At 38.7% G+C, this 23,163-nt stretch overlaps 1 protein-coding gene across 2 annotated transcripts in view; it reads left to right on the top strand.

Annotated features, from left to right (window-relative positions):
• PLPP1 (phospholipid phosphatase 1) overlaps window positions 1–23,163 on the top strand; it is a 116,839-nt gene that overhangs the window by 55,854 nt on the left and 37,822 nt on the right. Inside the window, exons 2-3 of one of the 2 annotated variants that reach the window (XM_081231527.1) lie at window positions 12,385–12,536; window positions 17,705–17,985. In XM_081231527.1, the coding sequence (XP_081087653.1) occupies window positions 12,385–12,536; window positions 17,705–17,985 (433 nt within the window). The remainder of the gene's footprint in view (window positions 1–12,384; window positions 12,537–17,704; window positions 17,986–23,163) is intronic. The other variant, XM_081231526.1, reaches the window with a different exon arrangement.

Genomic DNA, 23,163 nt, shown 5'->3' with positions numbered 1-23,163 from the left:
ATACATATATCCCCATATGCCCTCCCTCTTGTGTCTCCCTCCCACCCTCGCTAGCCCACCCCTCTAGGCGGCCACACTTATTTATCTTATAAATGGAAGTTTCTGCTTTTTGACTACCTTCATCTAATTCCCCTTCCCCCAACCAATGCCTCTGATAGCTACAAATCTGATCTTTTTCTTTGTGAGTTTGTTTGTTAGTTTGTTTTTGAATTATAATTGACCTGTAACATTATGTTAGTTTCTGGTATACAACATAGTGATTTGATATTTCTGTACATTTCAAAATGATCACCATGATAAATCTAGTTGTCATCCATTACCATACAAAGATAGAACATAATTATTAACTGTATTCCCCACACTGTACATTTCATACCTGTGACTCATATATTTTGTAACTGAAAGTTTGTACCTCGTAATCTCCTTCACCTGTTTCTCTCCTTGCCCCAAGCCCTTCGCTTCTGTCAACCACCTGTTTGTTCTCTGTATCTATGACTTGGGTTATGTTTGTTCACTTGTTTTGTTTTTTAGGTTCCGCATATGAGATCATATGTCTTTCTCTGTTTGACTTACTTCACTTAGCATAATTCCCTCTAGGTCCATCCATGTTGTTGCTTATGGCGAGATTTCATTCTTTTTTATGGCTGGGTAATATTCCATTGTATATATACAGCACCTCTCTTTTATCCATTCATCTTTTGATGGGCACTTAGGTTGCTTCCATACCTTGGCTATTGTAAATGATGCTGCAGTAAACGTGGGGTGTATATATCCTTTCTAACTAGCGTTCTTGTTTTCTTCAGATAAATACCCAGGGGTGGTATTGCTGGGTCATATGGTAGTTCTATTTTTAGTTTTTTGAGGAACTTCCATACGGTTTTCCATAGTGGCTGCACCAATTTACATTCCAACCAACAGTGCATGAGGGTTCCCCTTTTTTCACATCCTTACCAACACTTGTTATTTGTTTTCTTTTGGATAATAGCCATTATGACATGTGTGAGGTGACATCTTATTGTGGTTTTGATTTGCGTTTCCCGGATGATTAGTGATGTTGACTGTCTTTTCCTGCATCTGTTGGCCATCTGTACGTCTTTGGAAAAATGTCTATTCAGATCCTCTGACCATTTAAAAATCAGGTTGTTTGTTTTTTTGATGTTGAATTGTATATTTTGTATATTAACCCCTTATCAGATATATCATTTGCAAATATCTTCTCCCATTCAGTAGTTGGCCTTTTTGTTTTGTTGATAGTTAACCTTTGTTGTGCAAAAGCTTTTCCGTTTGATGTAGTCCCATTTGTTTATTTTTGCTTTTGTCTCCCTTGCTTGAGGAGACATATCTTCAAAAAAATATTGCTAAGACTGCTGTCAAAGAAGTTACTGCCTATGTTTTCTTCTAGAAGTTTTATGGTTTCAGGTCTGACACTTAAGTCTTTAATCCATTTTGATTATTTTTGTTCACAGTGTGAGAGAGCAGTCCAGTTTGATTCTTCTCAATGTAGCTATCCAGTTTTCCCAACACCATGTATTGAAGAGGCTGTCTTTTCATTTTTAGTCTCTGTGTGTCTTTAGATCTAAAGTGTGTCTCTTATAGGCAGCATATATATAGTTCTTTTTGTATGCATTCAGCGGTCTGTCTTTTGATTGGAGCATTTATATTTAAAGTAATTATTGATATGTGTGTACTTATTGCCATTCTGTTAATTGTTTAGGGGTTGTTTTTGTGGTTCTTTTCTGTTTCTTCTTTTGCTTTCTTTCCTTGTGATTTGATGACTATCTGTAATGTTATATTTGGACTGTTTTCTCTTTTTTGTCAGTGTATCTATTATAGAATTTTGGTTTGTGGTTACCATGTGGCTGGCTCTCTCTCTCTCTCTATATATATATATATGATTATTTTAGGTTGCTGATCGGTTAAGTTTGAATGCTTTTTAACCACCCTTCATTTTTACTCCTCCCTCCCCCAACCCCCGTTTACTGTTTGTGATGTCATATTTTACATCCTTTTGTTTTGTGTATTGCTTTGCTTATTTTGGATATAGATGACTTTACTACTTTTGTCTTTTAACCTTCCTACTACCTTTATACGTGGTTGATCTACTACCTTTATTATATATTTGCCTTTACCAATGAGATTTTTCCTTTCATAGTTTTCATATTTATAATTATGGCTTTTTCTTTTCCACTTAGAGAAGTCCCTTTAACATTTCTTGTAAAGCTGGTTTCCTGGTGTTGAACTCTTCTGTTGTTTTTTTTTTAACATCTTTCTTGGAATATAATTGCTTTACAGTGTTGTGTTAGTTTCTGCAGTATAACATAGTGAATCAGCTATACGTATACATATGTCCCCATATCCCCTCCCTCTTGCGTCTCCCTGCCACCCTCCCTATCCCACCCCTCTAGGTGGTCACAAAGCACCGAGCTGATCTCCCTGTGCTATGCAGCTGCTTCCCACTAGCTATCTATTTTACATTTGGTAGTGTATATATGTCCATGCCACTCTCTCACTTCATCCCAGCTTACCCTTCCCCATCCCTGTGTCCTCAAGTCCATTCTCTAGTAGGTCTGCATCTTTATTCCCATCCTGCCCCTAGGTTCTTCATAACCTTTTTTTTTTTTTGTAGATTCCATATATATGTGTTAGCATATGGTATTTGTTTTTCTCTTTCTGACTTACTTCACTCTGTATGACAGTCTCTAGGTCCATCCACCTTACTACAAATAACTCAATTTCATTTCTTTTTATGGCTGAGTAATACGCCATAGTATATATGTGCGACATTTTCTCTATCCATTCATCTGTCAGTGAACACTTAGGTTGCTTCCATGTCCTGGGTATTCTAAATAGTGCTGCAGTGACCATTGTGGTTCATGAGTCTTTTTGAATTATGCTTTTCTCGGTATTTGCCTAGTAGTGGGATTACTGGGTCATATGGTGGTTCTATTTTTAGTTTTTTAAGGAACCTCCATACTGTTCTCCATAGTGTCTGTATGAATTGACATTCCCACCAACAGTTCAAGAGAGTTCCCTTTTTTCCACACCCTCTCCAGCATTTATTGTTTGTAGATTTTTGATGATGGCCATTCTTACTGGTGTGAGGTGATACTTCATTGTAGATTTGATTTGCATTTCTCTAATGATTAGTGACGTTGAGCATCCTTTCATGTGTCTGTTGGCAATCTGTTTATTTAGGTCTTCTGCCCATTGTTGGATTGAGTTGTTTGTTTTTTTGATATTGAGCTGCATGAGCTGCTTGTATATTTTGGGGATTAATCCTTTGTCAGTTGCTTCGTTTGCAAATATTTTCTCCCATTCTGAAGGTTGTCTTTTCATCTTGTTTATGCTTTCCTTTGCTGTGAAACACCTTCTAACTTTCATTAAGTCCCATTTGTTTATTTTTGTTTTTATTTCCATTTCTCTAGGAAGTGGGTCAAAAAGGATCTTGCTGTGATTTATGTCATAGAGTGTTCTGCCTATGTTTTCCTCTAAGAGTTTTATAGTGTCTGGCCTTACATTTAGGTCTTTAATCCATTTTGAGTTTATTTCTGTGTATGGTCTTAGGGAGTGTTCTAATTTCATTCTTTTACATGTAGCTGTCCAGTTTTCCCATCACCACTTATTGAAGAGGCTGTCTTTTCTCCATTGTATATTCTTGCCTCCTTGATCAAAGATAAGGTGACCATATGTGTGTGGGTTTACCTCTAGGCTTTCTATCCTGTTCCATTGATCTGTATTTCTTTTTTGTGCCAGTACCATACTGTCTTGATTACTGTAGCTTTGTAGTATAATCTGAAGTCAGGGAGCCTGATTCCTCCAGCTCTGTTTTTCTTTCTCAAGATTGCTTTGGCTATTCGGGGTCTTTTGTGTTTCCATACAAATTGTGAAATTTTTCGTTCTAGTTCTGTGAAAAATGCCATTGGTAGTTTGATAGGGATTGCATTGAATTTGTAGATTGCTTTGGGTAGCATAGTCATCTTCACAATGTTGATTCTTCCAATCCAAGAACATAATATATCTCTCCATCTGTTTGTATCACCTTTAATTTCTTTCATCAGTGTCTTACAGTTTTCTGCATATAGGTCTTTTGTCTCCTTAGGTAGGTTTATTCCTAGATATTTTATTCTTTTTGTTGCAGTGGTAAATGGGAGTGTTTCCTTAATTTCTCTTTCAGATTTTTCATCCTTAGTGAATAGGAATGCAAGAGATTTCTGTGCATTAATTTTGTATCCTGCTACTGTACCAAATTAATTGATCAGCTCTAGTAGTTTTCTGGTAGCATCTTTTGGATTCTCTGTATATAATATCATGTCATCTGCAAACAGTGACAGTTTTTCTTCTTCTTTTCCTATTTGGATTCCTTTTATTTCTTTCTCTTCTCTGAGTGCTGTGGCTAAAACTTCCAAAACTATGTTGAATAATAGTGGTGAGAGTGGGCAACCTTGTCTTGTTCCTGATCTTAGTGGAAATGGTTTCAGTTTTTCACCACTGAGAACGATGTTGGCTGTGGGTTAGTCATATATGACCTTTATTATGTTGAGGTAGGTTCCCTCTATGCTTACTTTCGGAGAGTTTTTATCATAAATAGGTGTTGAATTTTGTCAAAAGCTTCTTCAGCATCTATTGAGATTATCATATGGTTTTTATCCTTCAATTTGTTAATATGGTTTATCACATTGATTTATTTGCATATATTAAAGAATCCTTGCATTCCTGTGGTAAACCCCACTTGATCATGGTGTATGATCCTTTTAATGTGCTGTTAGACTCTGTTTGCTAGTATTTTGTTGAGGATTTTTGCATCTATGTTCATCAGTGATATTGGCCTGTAGTTTTCTTTTTTTGTGACATCTTTGTCTGGTTTTGGTATCAGGGTGTTGGTGGCCTTGTGGAATGAGTTTGGGAGTGTTCCTCCCTCTGCTATATTTTGGAAGAGTTTTGGAAGGATAGGTGTTAGCTCTTTAAATGTTTGATAGAATTCTCCTGTGAATCCGTCTGGTCCTGGACTTTTGTTTGTTGGAAGATTTTTAATCACAGTTTCAATTTCATTACTTGTGACTGGTTTGTTTATATTTTCTATTTTTTCCTGGTTCAGTCTGGGAAGATTGTGCTTTTGTAAGAATTTGTCCATTTCTTCCAGGTTATCCATTTTATTGGCATAGAGTTTCTTGTAGTAATCTCTCATGATCCTTTGTATTTCTGCAGTGTCAGTTGTTGCTTCTCCTTTTTCATTTCTTTTTTTTTCTTTTTTTTTATTAGTCTCTGCTTTACAACAAAGTGAATCAGTCATACATATACATCTGTTCCCACATCCCTTCCCTCCTGTGTCTCCCTCCCTCCCACCCTCCCCATCCCACCCCTCCAGGCGGCCACAAAGCACTGAGCCGATACCCCCGTTCTTTTTCATTTCTAATTCTGTTGATTTGAGTCTTCTCCCTCGTTTTCTTCATGAGTCTGGCTAAAGGTTTATCAATTTTGTTTATTTTCTCAAAGAACCAGCTTTTAGTTTTATTGATCTTTGCTATCGTTTTCTTTGTTTCTATTTCATTTGTTTCTGATCTGCTTTTTACGATTTTTTTCCTTCTGCTAACTTTGGATTTCTTTTGTTCTTCTTTCTCTAATTGCTTTGGGTATAAGGTTAGGTTGTTTATTTGAGATGTTTTTTATTTCTTGAGGTAGGAGTGTATTGCCATAAACTTCCCTCTTAGAACTGCTTTTGCTGCATCCCATAGGCTTTGGATTGTTGTGTTTTCATTGTCATTTGTTTCTAGGTATTTTTTGATTTCCTCTTTGATTTCTTCAGTGATCTTTTGATTAGTTAGTAGTGTACTGTTTAGCCTCCATGTGTTTGTATTTTTTAACAGATATTTTCCTGTAATTAATATCTAGTTCAGTAGCATTGTGGTCAGAAAGGATACTTGATAATGATTTCAATTTTCTTAAACTTACCAAGGCTTGATTTGTGACCCACGATATGATCTATCCTGGAGAATGTCCCATGAGCACTTGAGAAGAAAGTGTGTTCTGTTGTTTGTGGATGGAATGTCCTATAAATATCAGTTAAGTCCGTCTTGTTTAATGTATCAGTTAATACTTGTGTTTCCTTATTTATTTTCATTTTGGATGATCTGTCCATTGGTGAAAGTGGGGTGTTAAAGTCCCCTACTATTATTTTGTTACTGTCACTTTCCCCTTTTATGGCTGTTAGCATTTGCCTTATGTATTGAGGTGATCCTTTGTTGGGTGCATAAGTATTTACAACTGTTATTTCTTCTTCTTGGATTGATCATTTAATCATTATATAGTGTCCTTCTTTGTCTCTTGTAATAGTCTTTATTATAAAGTCTCTTTTGTCTGATATGAGAATTGCTACTCCAGCTTTCTCTTGATTTCCATTTGCAGGGAATATCTTTTTCCATCCCCTCACTTTCAGTCTGTATGTGTCCCTAGGCCTGAAGTGGGTCTCTTGTAGACAGCATATATATGGGTCTTATTTTTGTATCCATTCAGCCAGTCTGGTTTTTGGTTGGAGCATTTAATCCATTTACATTCAAGGTAATTATCAATATGTATGTTCCTATTACCATTTTCTTAATTGTTTTGGGTTTACTATTGTAGGTCTTTTCTTTGTCTTATGTTTCCTGCCTGGAGAAGTTCCTTTAGCATTTGTTGTAGAGCTGGTTTGGTGGTGCTGAATTCTCTTAACTTTTGCTTGTCTGTAAAGGTTTTAATTTCTCCGTCAAATCTGAATGAGATCCTTGCTGGGTAGAGTAATCTTGATTGTAGGTTTTTCCCTTTCATTGCTTTAAATATGTCCTGCCACTCCCTGCTGGCTTGCAGAGTTTCTGCTGAAAGATCCACTGTTAACCTTATGGGGATTCCCTTGTATGTTATTTGTTGCTTTTTCCCTTGCTGCTTTTAATATTTTTTCTTTGTATTTAATTTTTGATAGTTTGATTAATATGTGTCTTGATGTGTTTCTCCTTGGATTTATCCTGTATGGTACTTTCTGCACTTCCTGGACCTGATTGAGTATTTCCTTTCCCATATTAGGGAAGTTTTCAACTATAATCTCTTCAAATATTTTCTCAGTCCCTTTGTTTTTCTCTTCTTCTGGGACCCCTGTGATTTGAATGTTGGTGTGTTTAATGTTGTCCCAGAGGTGTCTGTGACTGTCCTCAATTCTTTTCATTCTTTTTTCTTTATTCTGCTCTGCGGTAGTTATTTCCACTATTTTATCTTTCAGGTTACTTATCCATTCTTCTGCCTCAGTTATTCTGCTATTGATTCCTTCCAGAGAATTTTAAATTTCATTTATTGTGTTGTTCATCATTGTTTGTTTGCTCTTTAGTTCTTCTAGGTCTTTGTTAAACGTTTCTTGTATTTTCTCCATTCTATTTCCAAGATTTTGGATCATCTTTACTATCATTACTCTGAATTCTTTTTCAGGTAGACTGCCTATTCCGTCTTCATTTGTTTGGTCTGGTGGGTTTTTACCTTGCTCCTTCATCTGCTGCATATTTCTCTGTCTTCTCATTTTGCTTAACTTACTGTGTTTGGGGTCTCGTTTTCATAGGCTGCAGGTTCGCAGTTCCTGTTGTTTTTGGTGTCTGCCTCCAGTGGGTAAGGCTGGTTCAGTGGGTTGTGTAGGCTTCCTGGTGCCTGTGTTCTGGTGGATGAGGCTGGATCTTGTCTTTCTGGTGGGCAGGACCACGTCCAGTGGTGTGTTTTGGGGTGTCTGTGACCTTATTATGATTTTAGGCAGCCTCTCTGCTAATGGGTGGGGTTGTGTTCCTGTCTTGGTAGTCGTTTGGCATCGGGTGTCCAGCACTGGACCTTGCTTGTCGTTGAGTGGAGCTGGTTCTTAGTGTTGATACGGAGGTCTCTGGGAGAGCTCTTGCTGATTGATATTACGTGGGGCCGGGAGGTCTCTGGTAGACCGATGTCCTGATCTCAGCTCTCCCACCTCAGAGGCTCAGGCCTCATACCCGGCCGGAGCACCAAGACCCTGTCAGCCACGTGGCCTGGTCCATAGTTGCGTATAAAATGTGGTCCATTGTGAAGACTTTCAAAGCCAGAAACCGGAGGTCAAAACTGTACTGCACAGCCAACTTTGTAACTGTCTGCCCAAACAACCCTACTGCGTGGAGCCTTTCAGCTGCTCCCAAATGTTGATTCGTTTTTCTGACTGCGAAGCACTGGGGCAGCCTTTGCTGGTTTGGGGAATTTTTTTTTTTTTAATATCTTTATTGGAGTGTAATTGCTTTTCAGTGTTGTGTTAGTTTCTGGCTTTGGGCCATTTTGAAGGGAAGGTCCTCAGGACAAGTGATCCTGGCAACTGCTAGGGGCTTACTCGAAAATTCCCTGATCAGGCTGGCTAGCCATGAGTAGCAAGGATCCTGGCTGGCTGTGAAAAATTTGTTACGTAGTCCAAGCTTGTACTGGTGTTGAACTCTTAGCTTTTGCTTGTCTGTAAAACTTTGATCTCTCTTTCACATCTGAGTGAAAGCCTTGCGGGGTAGAGTATTCTTGGTTGTAGGTTTTTACTTTTCATCTCTTTAAATACATTGTGTCACTCCCTTCTGGCCTTCAGAGTTTCTGCTGAGAAGTTAGCTGATAGCTTTATGGGGGTTCCCTTGTAGGTAACTTGTTGCTTTATGGGGGTTCCCTTGTAGGTAACTTGTTGCTTTTACCATGCTGCTTTCAATGTTGTTTCTTTATTTTTAATTATTGCCATTTTAATTATAATGTTTTTGGTAGGCTGCTTTTAAGTTGATCCTGTTTGAGACTCTCTATGCTTCCTGGACCTGGATGTTTTCCCAGAAGTCTCTTAAACTCTCCTCATTTGTTTTTATTCTTTTTTTTTTCTTTCTTCTTCTGTTCAGTTTCAGTGATTTACACAATTCTGCCTTCCAGTTCCTTTGTATCATATAATGTTCTGTTGATTCCTTCTAGAGTATTTTTTATTTCAGTTATTGCATTCTTCAGTGCTGTTTGATTCTGCTTTATATTTTCTAACTGTTCATCCATTCTTCTCACAAGTTCTTCGGGCATCTTTATGATCATTATCTTAAACTCTTTTTCAGGTAGGTTGCTTATCTCCACTTCACTTAGTTCTTCTTCTGGGGTTTTATCTTGTTTCTTTACTTGGAATGTTTTTCTCTGTTTCCTCATTTTGCGTAATTCACTGTTTTTATTTCTGTGTATTTGGTAGGTTGGTTACATTTCCTGATCTTGGAGAAGTGGCTTTATGTAGGAGATGTTCTATGTGGCCCACCAGTGTACTCCTCTCTGGTCACCAGAGCTTTGTGTTCTATGGGTGCCCTGTAGGGGCTGCATGGGTTCTTCTTTTGTGGCTGGCTGACAATTGTGGGTGTACCAGTGTGCGTTGGTGGCCCTCGATCCCGTTGGTTGCCAGGCCCTGCCTTGTGTGGAGGCTGCCAACTGCTGGTGGATGGGGTTGGGTGGTGGGTGGGGCTGGGTCATGGCTTGGCTGGCTGCATGGCCATCCACCACCCAACCTGGTAATGGCCTGAAGGTGGTTGGCTGGATTCTGACATGGCTGGTCAAGGGGCCCAAGGTGTCCTGCAGCTGGTGTTGGCCTGCTGTTGGGCAGGGCCAGGGCCCTGGGTGTCCGGGGTGGTGCCAGACTACTAGTGGCTGGGCCGGGTCTTTACGCAACTTGCTGTGGGGGGCTGTGGTGGTCCTGGGGCTTGGGTTGGCTTGCTGGTGGGCAGTGTCAGGGCCCAGGAGGACCTGGGGCTAGTGCTGGCCCACTGATGGGCAGAACCAGGTCCTGGGGTCTTTGACTATGGGGTCTGAAAGTTCTGGAGCTGGTGTTGGCCCTCTGTGGGCAGTGCCTGGGCACAGAGTTTGTGGCTGTAGGGCCTTGGGGGGTCTGGGGATGGTGTCTGCCACAGGTGGGTGGGGCTGGGGCCCATCAGATCTCGGGGCTGGTGCCAGACCCCTGGTGTGTGAGGCCGGGACTGGGGCTAGTGCTGGCCCACTGGTGGGTGGGGCTGGGTCACATGACTAGCTCTGTGTGTGTGTGTGTGTGTGTGTGTGTGTGTGTGTGTATGTGAGTGGTTCTTGGGGGTCCCAGTGCTGGTGGTGGCCCACTTGTAGGTGGGGCTGGGTCCTGTGGTGGGTGGTGTCATGTGCTGGGATGGCTGGGGGCTCGGGGTTCTACAGCAGTCAACCTGCTGGTGGGTAGGTCTGTGTTCCTGCCCACCTAGCTGCCTGGCTTGGGGCATCCCAGGGCTGGTGCTGTCTGGTGGGCAGGCCTGGTCTGCCATTGACTGGCTAGAGGGAGGACTCTAAAGTGGCACTTAGCAGCACCAGTGTCCTGGTGGTGGGATGAGCTTCCCAAAATGGCTGCTGCCAGTGTCCTTGTTCCCAGAGTGAGTTTCAGTTGCCTTCTGCCTCCTGTGAGTCTCTCCAAGATCAGCAAGTGGGTCCTACTGAAGCTCCATTCAAATAACTGCTTCTGCCCTGGGTCTTTTTTTTTTTTTTTTTTTTTTTGTGGTACGCGGGCCTCTCACTGCCGTGGCCTCTCCCGTTGTGGAGCACAGGCTCTGGACGCGCAGGCCCAGCGGCCATGGCTCACGGGCCCAGCCACTCCGCGGCACGTGGGATCCTCCCAGACCGGGGCACGAACCCGTGTCCCCTGCATCGGCAGGCGGACTCTCAACCACTGCGCCACCAGGGAAGCCCTGCCCTGGGTCTTGAAACATATGAGATTTTGTGTGCTCTCTCTTAAGAGTGGAGTCTTTATTTCCCACAGCCCTCTGGCTCTCCCAGAAGTAAGCCCTACTGGCTTTCAGAGCCAAACAGTCTGGAGGTTCATATTACTTGTGTACACCCCCGGGTTGAGGAGCCTGATGTGGAGCTAGGACCTTTTGCTCCTTGGGGAGAACCTCTGCAATTGTAATTATTCTCCCATTTGTGGGTTGCCTACGCTGGGAATATGGGTGATGACGATACTGCATCTTCACCCTTTCTACTTGTCTTGTTGTGGTTTCTTCTTTATAGCTTTAGCTATAGAAGATCTTTTCTGCTAATCTTCAGGTCACTCTTATGGATAGTTGCTCTGTAAATAATCATGATTTTGCTGTGCCTGTTGAAGGAGGTGAGCTCAGGGTCTTCCTTCTCTGCCATCTTGGCCACTGCTTGCATCATAAAGACTTCTAATGGTTTAACAGCTTGGCAAATTGGTTAACACAAAAAAATAAACTTTGGTTTATGTATTCAGAGTCTAAATGAAAAACAGGAAGATAAATAAAAAGAACAAGTAATGGGCTTCTCCTTTTCATTTGGCCCTTGTAGACTGAACACATTTGATACTTGTAGTCTATGCATCAGGCAGAGTGGCAGAAGCTTGGTTGTCATTGAGCCTTTAGGGCTTAGCAGAGTTGATGAGAAACTGTAAATGGTCATCAAGACTTGGAGCTTCATGGAAAGAACACCTGAATATACAGTGAGTATGTTAGCTTAGTGGTTATGGTATTACTGCTGAGAGAATGGGTCTCTTAGGGAGAGAATCATCCATACCTGGAAAAGTCTTGAAGCAGAACTCATGTTGAGGGTTTCTGCTAAACTCTATCTCTTAGAAAGCAGTCCTGGTCAGTATTAATCAGGATGCCGGGTGCAGTGATGAAGTAAAGGAGGACTGAATTCTTAAAGTTCACATTTAGACAAAAGTTTAGACATTTTGAGATGAGATGAGTGTGAGACATGATCTTTAGGGAAAACATTGATGAAAAAAAGAGAGAACTCTTTTAGGTGCTTTTGTGCTTGACTCCGTTGTCCATCTTTTCCTAAGAAGCTTGGTTTAAGTTTAGACTCCTTTTCATAGCAGCTCTAAACTTGCTGTAGGCAGTACAGAAATGAGTGGATAAACTTTATTTAGATACTCTGATAGCTTAGCCAGTGACTGTGACCTGTCCAAATGTGGTAGTAATATCAAGATAAAATGGGGAATGTCAAAATGCTGTTTTCAACCTTTTGGAAGTAAAGCTCCTGACAAAGTGGTTTGAAAATAGTGTTGAAAACCCTATGATTAAATGACAACAAGAGCATGAGAAGAGATTTTTTTCCCCTAAAATCAGTTTAGTGTATCTGTGCAGAAACAAAGGGAAGAAGTTGCTCTTGGTTAAATTCGTTGATAGAGGATTTGGAGGTATTGTTTCCTGTAGAAAAAAGATCTGTACCCTAAACTATAATTTTTCTAACTTCTGTTGCATGCGTTGCTGCATTTCCTTTTTCCATGTGCTCTATTATTTTCGTGGCAAATGTATTTTTAAACATGGTCTCTGGGATAATTATCGCCATTAATTAGTTTTGATATTCCTTTTTAATGATATTTTCATTTATTCCTTTTGCTAGCTGGATTGCCTTTTGCAATTCTTACTTCAAGGCATACCCCTTTCCAACGAGGATTATTCTGTAATGATGAGTCCATCAAGTACCCTTACAAAGAAGACACCATACCTTATCCGTTATTAGGTGGAATAATCATTCCATTCAGTATTATCGTTGTAAGTTAAATCCACTTTTCCAAGTTTATCACTTTCGGGCAATTGGCTTAGTTTTGTGTTAACCTATTAATGATTGAATGTATAACCTTCTAAAACAATGTGTTTTTTTTAACCTTTAATGTTATTTGATCAAAATAATCTCAGCTATTTTAAGTGGAGCCAGAAGAGCAACAATGTATAATCAGAAGAACCTTACTGAACGTGTGTAGGTTTTATGCTAACCTTTCTAAGTCACTTTGATTTTTTTTAGCGCTCCAATTTGCTATTGTTTCAGTAATAATGCAATAGATGACTATTATATCAATGTATTTCTAGCATACTTTTTACCTAGGATGTTATTTTATAATTTATTGAGGCTGTGCGTATGAACTGACTTTCTAGTTACTGAGTTCTAAAAAAATCTTAACAGGTGTTAAGACTTCATTTAACCCATGTTTAGTTTACTTTAAAGAATTTTTAGATAACGGCAGAAATAGGAGAGAAGAGCCTGAATTCTATATATAATTAGAAGTTAACACGACAAAGAATTTTTACTGGTACTAAAACACTGTAGTAATTATTGTTTTCTAGGATTTCAGGTGGGAATGCTTAGAGAATGGGCTCTGGGGAGAAGATATCAAGTCATTAGACTACATGATTTTTATAATCGCTTGACTCAGATTCTATGACTTTAATTAGTTTTAAGCTCCATAACTTGTAACTTTAGAAATAAGATTTATGTTACAGGCAGAAAATATGGTCTCATCCAGGAGACAGGCCAAAAAGATAATAGCATATCTAGCTTGTCTGTTCTGGAGTTTATTAAAAAACAAAACAAATCTTCTTGATTTAGAAATTTAATGTCTTATTGCAGAATGATCACAGCTCCTTGTTAGCACTAAAAGTTAATCAACTCATAATTTGTGGTGTATAATTAATAAAAGAAAACCTCTGCTATACAAATGTTTGTTTCTCAAGACTCTGAGCTCCTTGAAGGTAGAGGTGGTGCCTTGTTCATCTTGGTATCCTCACTGTTGCCATGGACCCTGGCACGTCCTAGGTGCTAGAATGAAACTTGAGAGATTTTGCCGTAATGTTGGTGACTCTCCTACAATATAGTGAAGTTTTAAGAAATCAGTGGTTTGTTTAATCTAGACAGATCTTTACACTGAGTTTTTACTATTAAAAGAAAGAAAGCCGAGCCTGTGATCCTTCCGTTAAAGAGGGAGTATGAGCCTCAGGGTCTTCTTTTGAAAGTATATGTTTCTGGGACTTCCCTAGTGGTGCAGTGGTTAAGAATCCACCTGCCAGTGCAGGCGATACGGGTTCGAGCCCTGCTCCAAGAAGATCCCACATGCTGTGGAGCAACTAAGCCCGTGCGCCACAACTACTGAGCCTGCGCTCTAGAGCCCGCGAGCCACAGCTACTGAGCCCGAGTGCCACAACTACTGAAGCCCGCGTGCCTAGAGCCTGTGCTCTGCAACAAGAGAAGCCACTGCAATGAGAAGCCCACGCACCACAACGAAGAGTAGCCCCCGCTCGCCACACTAGCGAAAGCTGGCACACAGCAACGAAGACCCGATGCAGCCTAAATAAATAAATAAATAAATAACTAAAATAAAGTATGTGTTTCTGAGAGAATAGCTCTTTAAATATAAAAATTTTAGTAGGACTCTTCTGCAAATAGTAGCTGATTTCAGACAGGATTCAAGTACTCAAACAGTGCTACAAATGTACTTGTCTTTCAATTCTACTTTTCTATGTGTCTCAGTAAGAAGGATGCTGCATAAGCAAAACTACAGAAATCTGCTACAGACCAGAGGCCTGCAACAGGACAGGGTGCTGTGTAGCCTGCACAGCTAGTGCAGACCCTGACAGACACTCAGTTAGCAAAAACTTGTTATTTGTATTTTATTAGCTTGGAAGTTTTGATTATTTCACCATCACCTGTGAGAAAGTTATCTTTATAAAACAGCAAGTAAGTTGAGTGTAGTTTTCTTAAAAAAGAGCAGACTGTTTAAAGGTGCTGTAAAAGTACTTTTTTCATATCAACTGTATCAACAAAGACAAACACTGCTTAGGGCAGTGGTATTATGTACTAATTTAAAATAATTTCAGTTTATTCATTAACTCAGCTTCTTTCAGGCAGCACTTGGTTAGACTTGTATATGTTTAATTTAATTTCTAGAAAGTAAATTATTTCTTTAAAAAAAAATCAGGACTATGATTGGGATTTCATACCAGGCCTTTGATTTGACTTGCAAATGACCCACACATATATGAGTGATTGAGGGGGCCCGGTAGAGAATCAGAATTAATATAGTTTCTCAGAAGCCAAGGGAGAATTTCAATAAGGACAAAATAGTCAGTGATGTCTTATACTACTGAGAAGTTAAGATTTGGGTTGATAAAAATCTGTTTGATCTGATGAGACCATTTTGACTTTTTTGGAGAGATATTCAGTAGAATAAAGGGAATGGAGGTATTCAGAGATATTTAGGAAGGAGTGGAAGTACGCCAGTGATTTTAGACTGTTCTTTGGGAAGGTGGGTCCTGAGTGGAAGACACATAACTGTAGTGACAGTGTAGAGATGTATAAAATTATCTTGGTTGGTGGAGATATAAAGAAGATGGTGAGAAAATACTCTGGTACATAGGTTTTAAATGGTTGAATCATGCTGATTTAGATAATTATTAGCTTTGATCTTCAAAGTATTCTGTTTTACTCCCCAAACATCATCTTTAGTTCTTTAATAATTTATCCTGTCTTTATTTGGAGTAGTAAATAATGCGTGACCAGTAATCTCAGCTCTAAGATTAGTTAATTTAAGCGTGGACTTCACCAGAGGCTGAGTTGGTATAAATGGCTCAAAGGGCAAGATAAGGTATTAAAATGAAATGAAAATATGTCTTGCATGTGTAGTGCAATGCACAGACACATCCCTGCATTTAAGTTAGAAGAATTAACGTAGAACATCTCTATTGTCTATTTTTTATATAATAAAAAAATGATGTATGTCGACCTAGCATTTGTTGGCTTTAGAGCCCCCCACACCCTTTCCCAGAATTAAGGGTTAAGTTTCAGCATGTACCACTTCTGTAGATAAACTTTTTTTTTTTTTTTTTCCTTTTTTGTGGCACGCGGGCCTCTCACCGTTGCGGCCTCTCCCGTTGCGGAGCACAGGCTCAGCGGCCATGGCTCACGGGCCCAGCCGCTCTGCGGCACGCGGGATCCTCCCGGACCGGGGCATGAACCCGTGTCCCCTGCGTCGGCAGGCGGACTCTCAACCACTGTGCCACTAGGGAAGCCCTGTAGATCAACTTTTAATCTGTGCCCAGTGCTCTGAATGTTCCTAGTGAACTGATTTTTGGTCATCAGTGGCAGGAACCAGGGTTTGGGTGGTCCTAAACAATGATCATTATGACTAGGAAGACTCACAGAGACCAGTACTTGTTTTTGGAAAGTAGTTGAGTGCTTACACAAGAAGAGCTGACCGCTGAGAGGTGGAAGTTTTGACTGCTCAAATTGTGGTTGACTAATATATTTGGTACATATTTCAAATTATCAAAGATCAACTCCATAACAAAACATTAGAGATATCCTTTCTTGCTGCTAATCTATCAAGGCAGTTGCTGGAACACCTTAACAGCCTGAGGAGACTGTAATATACTTTAATTCAAGGTCTCTAGGGCAATCGCCGGGGAGAACCCTAAGCACAGTTGGGGAGGTATGGTATCCCCAGAAGTGCGTGTGGTTTTCCTCTCCTGTGAGGCCTGTTCTCAGCAAAAGTTTGATTAAGTCATTCACATTAAGGATTATAATGAGGAATATATTTCTATGGGGTTTAATATGTTTAAGTTAAGGGTGTTTACCTTTTACCCAAGAGGCAGCACCTTGAATTGAAATTTACTGACCACCAGCTCTGTTTTAGGTCAGTATGGTGGTACTAGCTTTCCATTCAACTAAAAATTCATTCTTGCTTTTGTAGAGTTCATAGTCTAGTTGTCAGAGTTATAACATTCTAATTATGGAATTCTAGGAGGCTTTGAGCCAGATGAGGAAAAAAATTTTGATATCAGGTTCTTGAAATCCCTTTCAGGAGGCAACCATTTATTTCATCTGTGGTAAGGCTCACCCTGAAGATAATTAGTCGTCACTAATAGAAATGTTTGAATGCTTTGTAAAATTGTTTATGTGAATTTAAGGCGAAGCAGTGAAACTTTGTGATTCATATCCACCCCCAACATAAATTAGCAAGCAGAATTTTTTAAGTGTTTATTTTGGTCTCAGGTAGCTAGAGTGTGGCTTATTTTATCAGCAATTGTAATTTTTTGTAATGTTGCCATTCAGTATTTTTTCAAATTTCTCAGGATATTGGCCTGTGAACTTGGGAAGTATTTGAAAACCTTTTTATGCCTTTAAACTAATTACACTGGTGCGTGCTCACACACACACTCTAATAGAATCTGGGAAGCCTCTGACTCCCATTTTACAGAAGTCAGTGAAAATTAAAGAGGAAGGAATCACTTGAAATGTTGTCTTGGAGAAGGAGAGCATCAAGTGTGTGTTTGGTCTTTTAATGAGACTTGTTAAGGAAGCCAGCCCTAAATGTCTCCGGGAGAGGCAGGACTGGGAGGCCTTGACAGCTGATCTCTGCCCTCTGTACCCTTTGGCCTCTGTGTTTGATCCCTGCTTTTATTATATTGGCTTTTTCCTCTCTGTGGGACTGTTTTACCCTTTTTAACATGATGAATATTTTTGATTCAAAGGAATGTTTGATACAAAGGCAGACTCTGTCAGATAAAAGTACTTATGTAAGGGATATTCTAATTGGGAAGTTTGTATTCTTTGAAAAACCATGGTTTTTATCCTCCATGATACATCATTGTCTACATTAAGGCTCAGTTTATTTGAATACAAGTAAAGAAATAAGGTTTTATTGTTTCAAGGTAGACTTTGAAATTATTTTGGCTTTGCCATTGCTCTGTAAGCAAAGTATCAATTGATCTGACACCTTTTTTTGTGGTCTAGAATTAGATATCCTGTTCTCCATTTGAAAAGGAAAAAAGGGGGAGGTATTTTTAAAACAAATATTTTATTGTGATTTACCATTTTCTTTTCTATTCTTTACTTTGTTTAAAGTGCCTGGTTGCTGCTTTAACATTATTTTTCTGTTTTTTTCTTTCAGATGATTGTTGGAGAAACCCTATCTGTTTACTTTAACCTTTTGCACTCGAATTCCTTTATCAGGAATAACTACATAGCCACTATTTACAAAGCCATCGGAACATTTTTATTTGGTGCAGCTGCTAGTCAGTCCCTGACTGACATTGCCAAGTATTCGATAGGCAGACTGCGGCCTCACTTCTTGGATGTTTGTGACCCAGACTGGTCAAAAATCAACTGCAGTGATGGCTACATTGAAAACTTCATATGTCGAGGGAATGCACAAAAAGTGAAGGAGGGCAGGTGCGTGTTAAATTTTTAATGCTTGTTTTATCTTGTATATTCTTGGAATAGAAGGTTTCAGTGATTGGAAGATGAGCCATCCACTAACTCAGAGAGAGAGAAGCTAGTGTAATCACCAGGAGATGAACTGAGATCATGCTTGATCTATTTTCTCTACTTACTCTTTTTTCCTGTTTTATCCCTATACTCTATTTAAGAGCATTTTAATGCAACTCTTTTCATCTTCAGTGTATAATAATATAAAATGAACCTTTTAGATCATACAGACCAGGGTCAGCAAACTTTTTCTTAAGGTGCCAGATAATAAATATTTTAGGCTTTGTGGGCCATATGTTGACTAGTATCCAACTCTGCCTTTGTAGCAGGAAAAAGCAGTCACAGACAGTCCTTGAACAGATGGGTGTAGCTGTGTCCCAGTGAAACTTTATTACATAAACAGTGGCTGCCCTGTGGGTTATAGTTTGCTTACTTCTGATCTAGTCCAACCAGGTATGAAGCTCTGCTAGATCTCTTAGTATGCTTAGAGTATATTTTTTGTAATGTAACTTCATTCATATTTTGATAGCTCTAGGTCCTCAGGTTGCTTTCTTATAACACACTTGTTGGGCTACTTTCTACATCAGGAGCACTGTTAGACATGAATGAAAGAGAGTGTTTGGAACCCAGAAGGTCTAATGCCTTTAATTTATAGATGAGCAGACAAAGGGCCAGTAACATTGAATAAGGCCACTAATTAGTAGCAGAGCCAGTTCCTCATCCCAAGTCTCAGAATTGTCAATCTTTCCTTTTCTATATGTTTGACCTTCTTGTATTTTAAGATAGCTGTTACCATTTTCCTTTATTTATTCATCCAACAAATACTTTCTCTCAGAAAAACATCCTCTGATTTTTTTTTTAATATATGATTTCCAGACACTTTATTGTCCTTGTTAGTTCTTTTGTAAGTCACAGAGGCCTGCTAGTACCCCTCGGTATTTGCATTTAGTGGGGATGAAAAAACACCTTATTTAAGAGTATGCATTATGCTATGTGCTTGGCATTCAGCAGTGAACAAGACAGCTCTGGTTTCTATATTCATGGAACTTAGTCTAGCAGGGAAGACTTACATTAAACAAATGTTGCCAATGGAATAGAACCTCCCTGTTGATAACAAGGCCAGAGAATAGACAGGCTGTTGAATGGCAAGCTCTGAGGTGATGATATGAGGACTGATATGCGTGTAAAGTTTTAATGAAGGGGGGAAAGTGACTTAAGTGCTAACTGGTTGAGAAGTAGATAGCGGAAGGTGGTATTGTTGATTTGAGCTTAGGTAAGCAAGCATTTTTTATAAGAGGGAAACAATGGTCCAGAAATGGCTTTGAGGAGTGATGAAGATAATCAAGACCAACACTGGACTCTTAAGGTGTGGGATGTAGATATCTCATTCTCTGCTTTGATAGTAATACAGGACTAGGCAGTGTCCTAGGGAAAGGCTCTTTAATTTAATGACTAGGAGATGTGAAGTTTCAGTAAAGAGTTTGAAGACACAGGGAAATACAGAGGATTTTAACCATAGAATTGGAATTCCAGAATTGTACAGTGGAGGAGTTGGGTTGGAAGGGATAATTAGTGGCTTGGCTGGAGAAGAGAAAGCTTATTTTGATAGAGATTGCTTCTAATTTGTTGATCAGTTTGTGAAGAACTGCCATTTTGATATTAAGTCCTCTAATCCATGAGTATGGTATATCTTTACATTTATTTGATGTTCTTTAGTTTCTCTTAGCAATAGTTTTTAGATTTTGGTGTCCATGTCATGCACACATTTTGTTAAATATATCACTGAGGTTTTAATATTTCTTGATGCTATTACGAAAGGGTTTTTAAAAATTTTTAAATTAATTTCTAGTTCTTATGTTTAGAAAGAAAACAAACAAAAAGTTGGCTTTTTTATATGGTTTTATTTGGCCTTTTATCCTATAACCTTGTTAATGTAATGTTATTAGTTGGAGTAACTTCTTTTATAGGTTCTTCAAGATTTTCTCTGTTCCTCTTCATACTGTCTGTGAATAAAGAGAGTTATACTTCTTTTTTTCCCTTCTATATTGCCTTTTATTTCTTTTCCTTGCTATATTATACTGGCTAAGACTGCTAATACAATGTTGAAAGAAGTGGGGAGAGCAGATATGCTTGTCTTATTCTTGACCTTAGGTAGAAAGCACTCAGTGTTTCACCATTAAATATATTACCTATGTGTTTTCTGTAGATGTCCTTTATTAGATTTTTGTTGAAAGTGTATGGTTCGTCAGATGCTTTTTCTATGGCTGTTGAGAAGGTCATATTGTTTTTCTTCTTTATTCTCTCAATACAATGTATCCCTTTAATTTTGGAATATTAAAGCAGCTTTTCATTCCTGGGAATAAACTCCACTTGGTCATGGTATATAAAATCTTTTTATATTAAGTGGATTCAATTTGCTAATGTTTTGTTAATGATTTTTACTTCTGTGTTCATGAATGTTATTTGTCTATAGTTTTCTTGTAAAGTTGTTGCCTAGATTTGGTATCAATGTTTGGTATTAAGGTTTGATAGAATTTGCCAGTAAATACATTTAGACTTGGAGTTTTCTTTGTAGGAATGTTTTTTTTAAAAATGGATGTAGGGGGCTTCCCTGGTGGCGCAGTGGTTGAGAGTCTGCCTGCCGATGCAGGGGACATGGGTTCATGCCCCAGTCTGGGAAGATCCCACATGCCGCGGAGTGGCTAGGCCCGTGAGCCATGGCTGCTGAGCCTGCGTGTCCAGAGCCTGTGCTCCGCAACGGGAGAGGCCACAACAGTGAGATGCCTGCATACCGCAAAAAAAAAAAAAAAAAAAAAAAGAAAGAAAAATGATGTAGGATTATCAGGTTATCGCTTTCTTTTTTAAAAAAATTTATTTATTTAATTTATTTGTTTTTGGCTGCATTGGGTGTTTGTTGCTGTGCGCAGGCTTTCTCTAGTTGTGGTGAGCGGGGGCTGCTGTTCATTGTGGTGCATGGGCTTCTCATTGTGATGGCTTCTCTTGTTGCAGAGCACAGCTCTAGGCGCCCAGGCTTCAGTAGTTGTGGCACGCGGGCTCAGTAGTTGTGGCTCACGAGCTCTAGAGCACAGGCTCAGTAGTTGTGGCGCACGGGCTTAGTTGCTCTGCGGTATGTGGGATCTTCCCAGACCAGGGCTTGAACCCATGTCCCCTGCATTGGCAGGCGGATTCTTAACCACTGCGCCACCAGGGAAGTCCTGGTTATCTCTTTCTTATATGAGCTTTCGTCATTTGCCTTTTAAGGATTTGTCCACTTATCTAAATATCAAATTTATTGACATCAAGTTGTTCACAGTGTCTCCTACTGTCCTTTTCTTGTTTGTAAGAAGTGTAGAGCAAACGCCTCTTACATTCCTGCCATTGATAATTTGTGTCTTAATCTCTTTTTCTGGAGTGGTCTGGCATGAAACTTTCAAGTTTATTAATCTTTTTATTAGTTTCATTGGTTTCTTTTGGGGTCACTGACTTTATTGTTTTTCTGTATTCAATTTCCTTTATTTCTGCTATTTTATTTACTTTCTTCTGCTTGCTTTCAGTTTTATTTGCTCTTTTTTGTAGTTTCCTAAGGTAGAAACCTAGATCATTAGCTATGTCACAAATTTTGATATATTGTATCTTCATTTTCATTTAACTAAAAATATTTTCTAATTTCCCTTGTGTTTTCCTCTTTGATCTACAAGTTATTTATCTTTCTGTAATTTGTTTCTGGTTAAATTACATTATAATCGTAGAACATACTTTGTATGATTAGAATGCTTTTAAATTTTTTGAGGTTCGTTTCATTGCCCAGCGTATGATCTGTCCTTGAGAATATACCGTGTGCATTTGAAGAGAATGTGTATTCTGCTGTTTTGGGGGTGGAATGTTCTATAGATGTAAAGTTGGTCAAGTTGATTGATAGTGTTATTCAAATCTATATCTGTATGAATTTTCTACAGAGATGTTTTGTCAGTTATTCTTAGGAGTTTGAAATCTCTATTAACTATTGATCGTTTTTGTTCTTTCCTTTCTGTTAGCTTTTGTTTCATTTATTTTGTGATTCTGCTCTTTGTTGTATAACATTTCTAAATGTTCTTTTTTCCAGCTGTAGGTACCCTTTTCTGTATGAACTGTCTTTCTTTTTTATGAATTTTTGAATTTTATTTATTTTTTTATACAGCACGTTCTTATTAGTTATCCATTTTATACATATTAGTGTATATATGAACTGTCTCTCTTTGTTTCTAGAAATATCCTTTACCTTAAGTCTATTTTGTCTGATAATAATATATAGCCACTCTTGTACTCTCATGTTTCATTGCTTGGATAGTATATATTTTCCATAAGTAAAACTTTTGGTTCATTTGAATATAAAGTACGTTTGTTGGATATTTAAAGTATGTAGGTCAGATCTTGTTTATACTTTTTAATCTAGTGTAAAAAATCCCTGCTCTTTGATTAGAGTGTTTAATTAATTCACATTTAATGTAATTATCCATTGTGGATTTAGGTCTGCCATTTTGCTCTGTGTTTTCTATTTGTCTCATCTTGCTATCTTTTTTTAAAATTGAGGAATAATTGACATGTAATGTATAATAACATCATATTAGTTTCAGGTGTAATTTCTTTTTTTTCATCTCTTGATTTCTGTTCTTATACTGCTTTCTTTTGTATTACACAAATTTTTTTAGTGTAAATTTTAAGTATTCTACTGACATTTAGTCTAATTTTTTGGTTATTTTTTGGTGTTTCTCTAGTGATTACATCTTTTTGTCATAATTTACTTCAAGTTAATGCTGACTTTTTTTTTTAATTTTTAAATTTTATTTATTTATTTATACAGCAGGTTCTTATTAGTCATCAATTTTATACACATCAGTGTATACATGTCAATCCCAATCACCCAATACAGCACACCACCATCCCCACCCCACCGTGGCTTTCCCCCCTTGGTGTCCACACGTTTGAGAATGTCCATATGTTCTCTACATCTGTGTCTCAACTTCCGCCCTGAACACCGGTTCATCTGTACCATTATTCTAGGTTCCACATAAATGCGTTAATATATGATATTTGTTTTTCTCTCTCTTTTTTTTTTTTTTTTTTTGCCGTACGTGGGCCTCTCACTGTTGTGGCTTCTCCCAT

Source organism: Mesoplodon bidens, assembly GCF_964165515.1.
Source record: "Mesoplodon bidens genome assembly, chromosome: 4".
NCBI lineage: Eukaryota > Metazoa > Chordata > Mammalia > Artiodactyla > Ziphiidae > Mesoplodon > Mesoplodon bidens.
The sequence above is the reverse complement of the archived record's forward strand: the minus strand, read 5'-3'. Positions and strand labels throughout refer to the sequence as shown.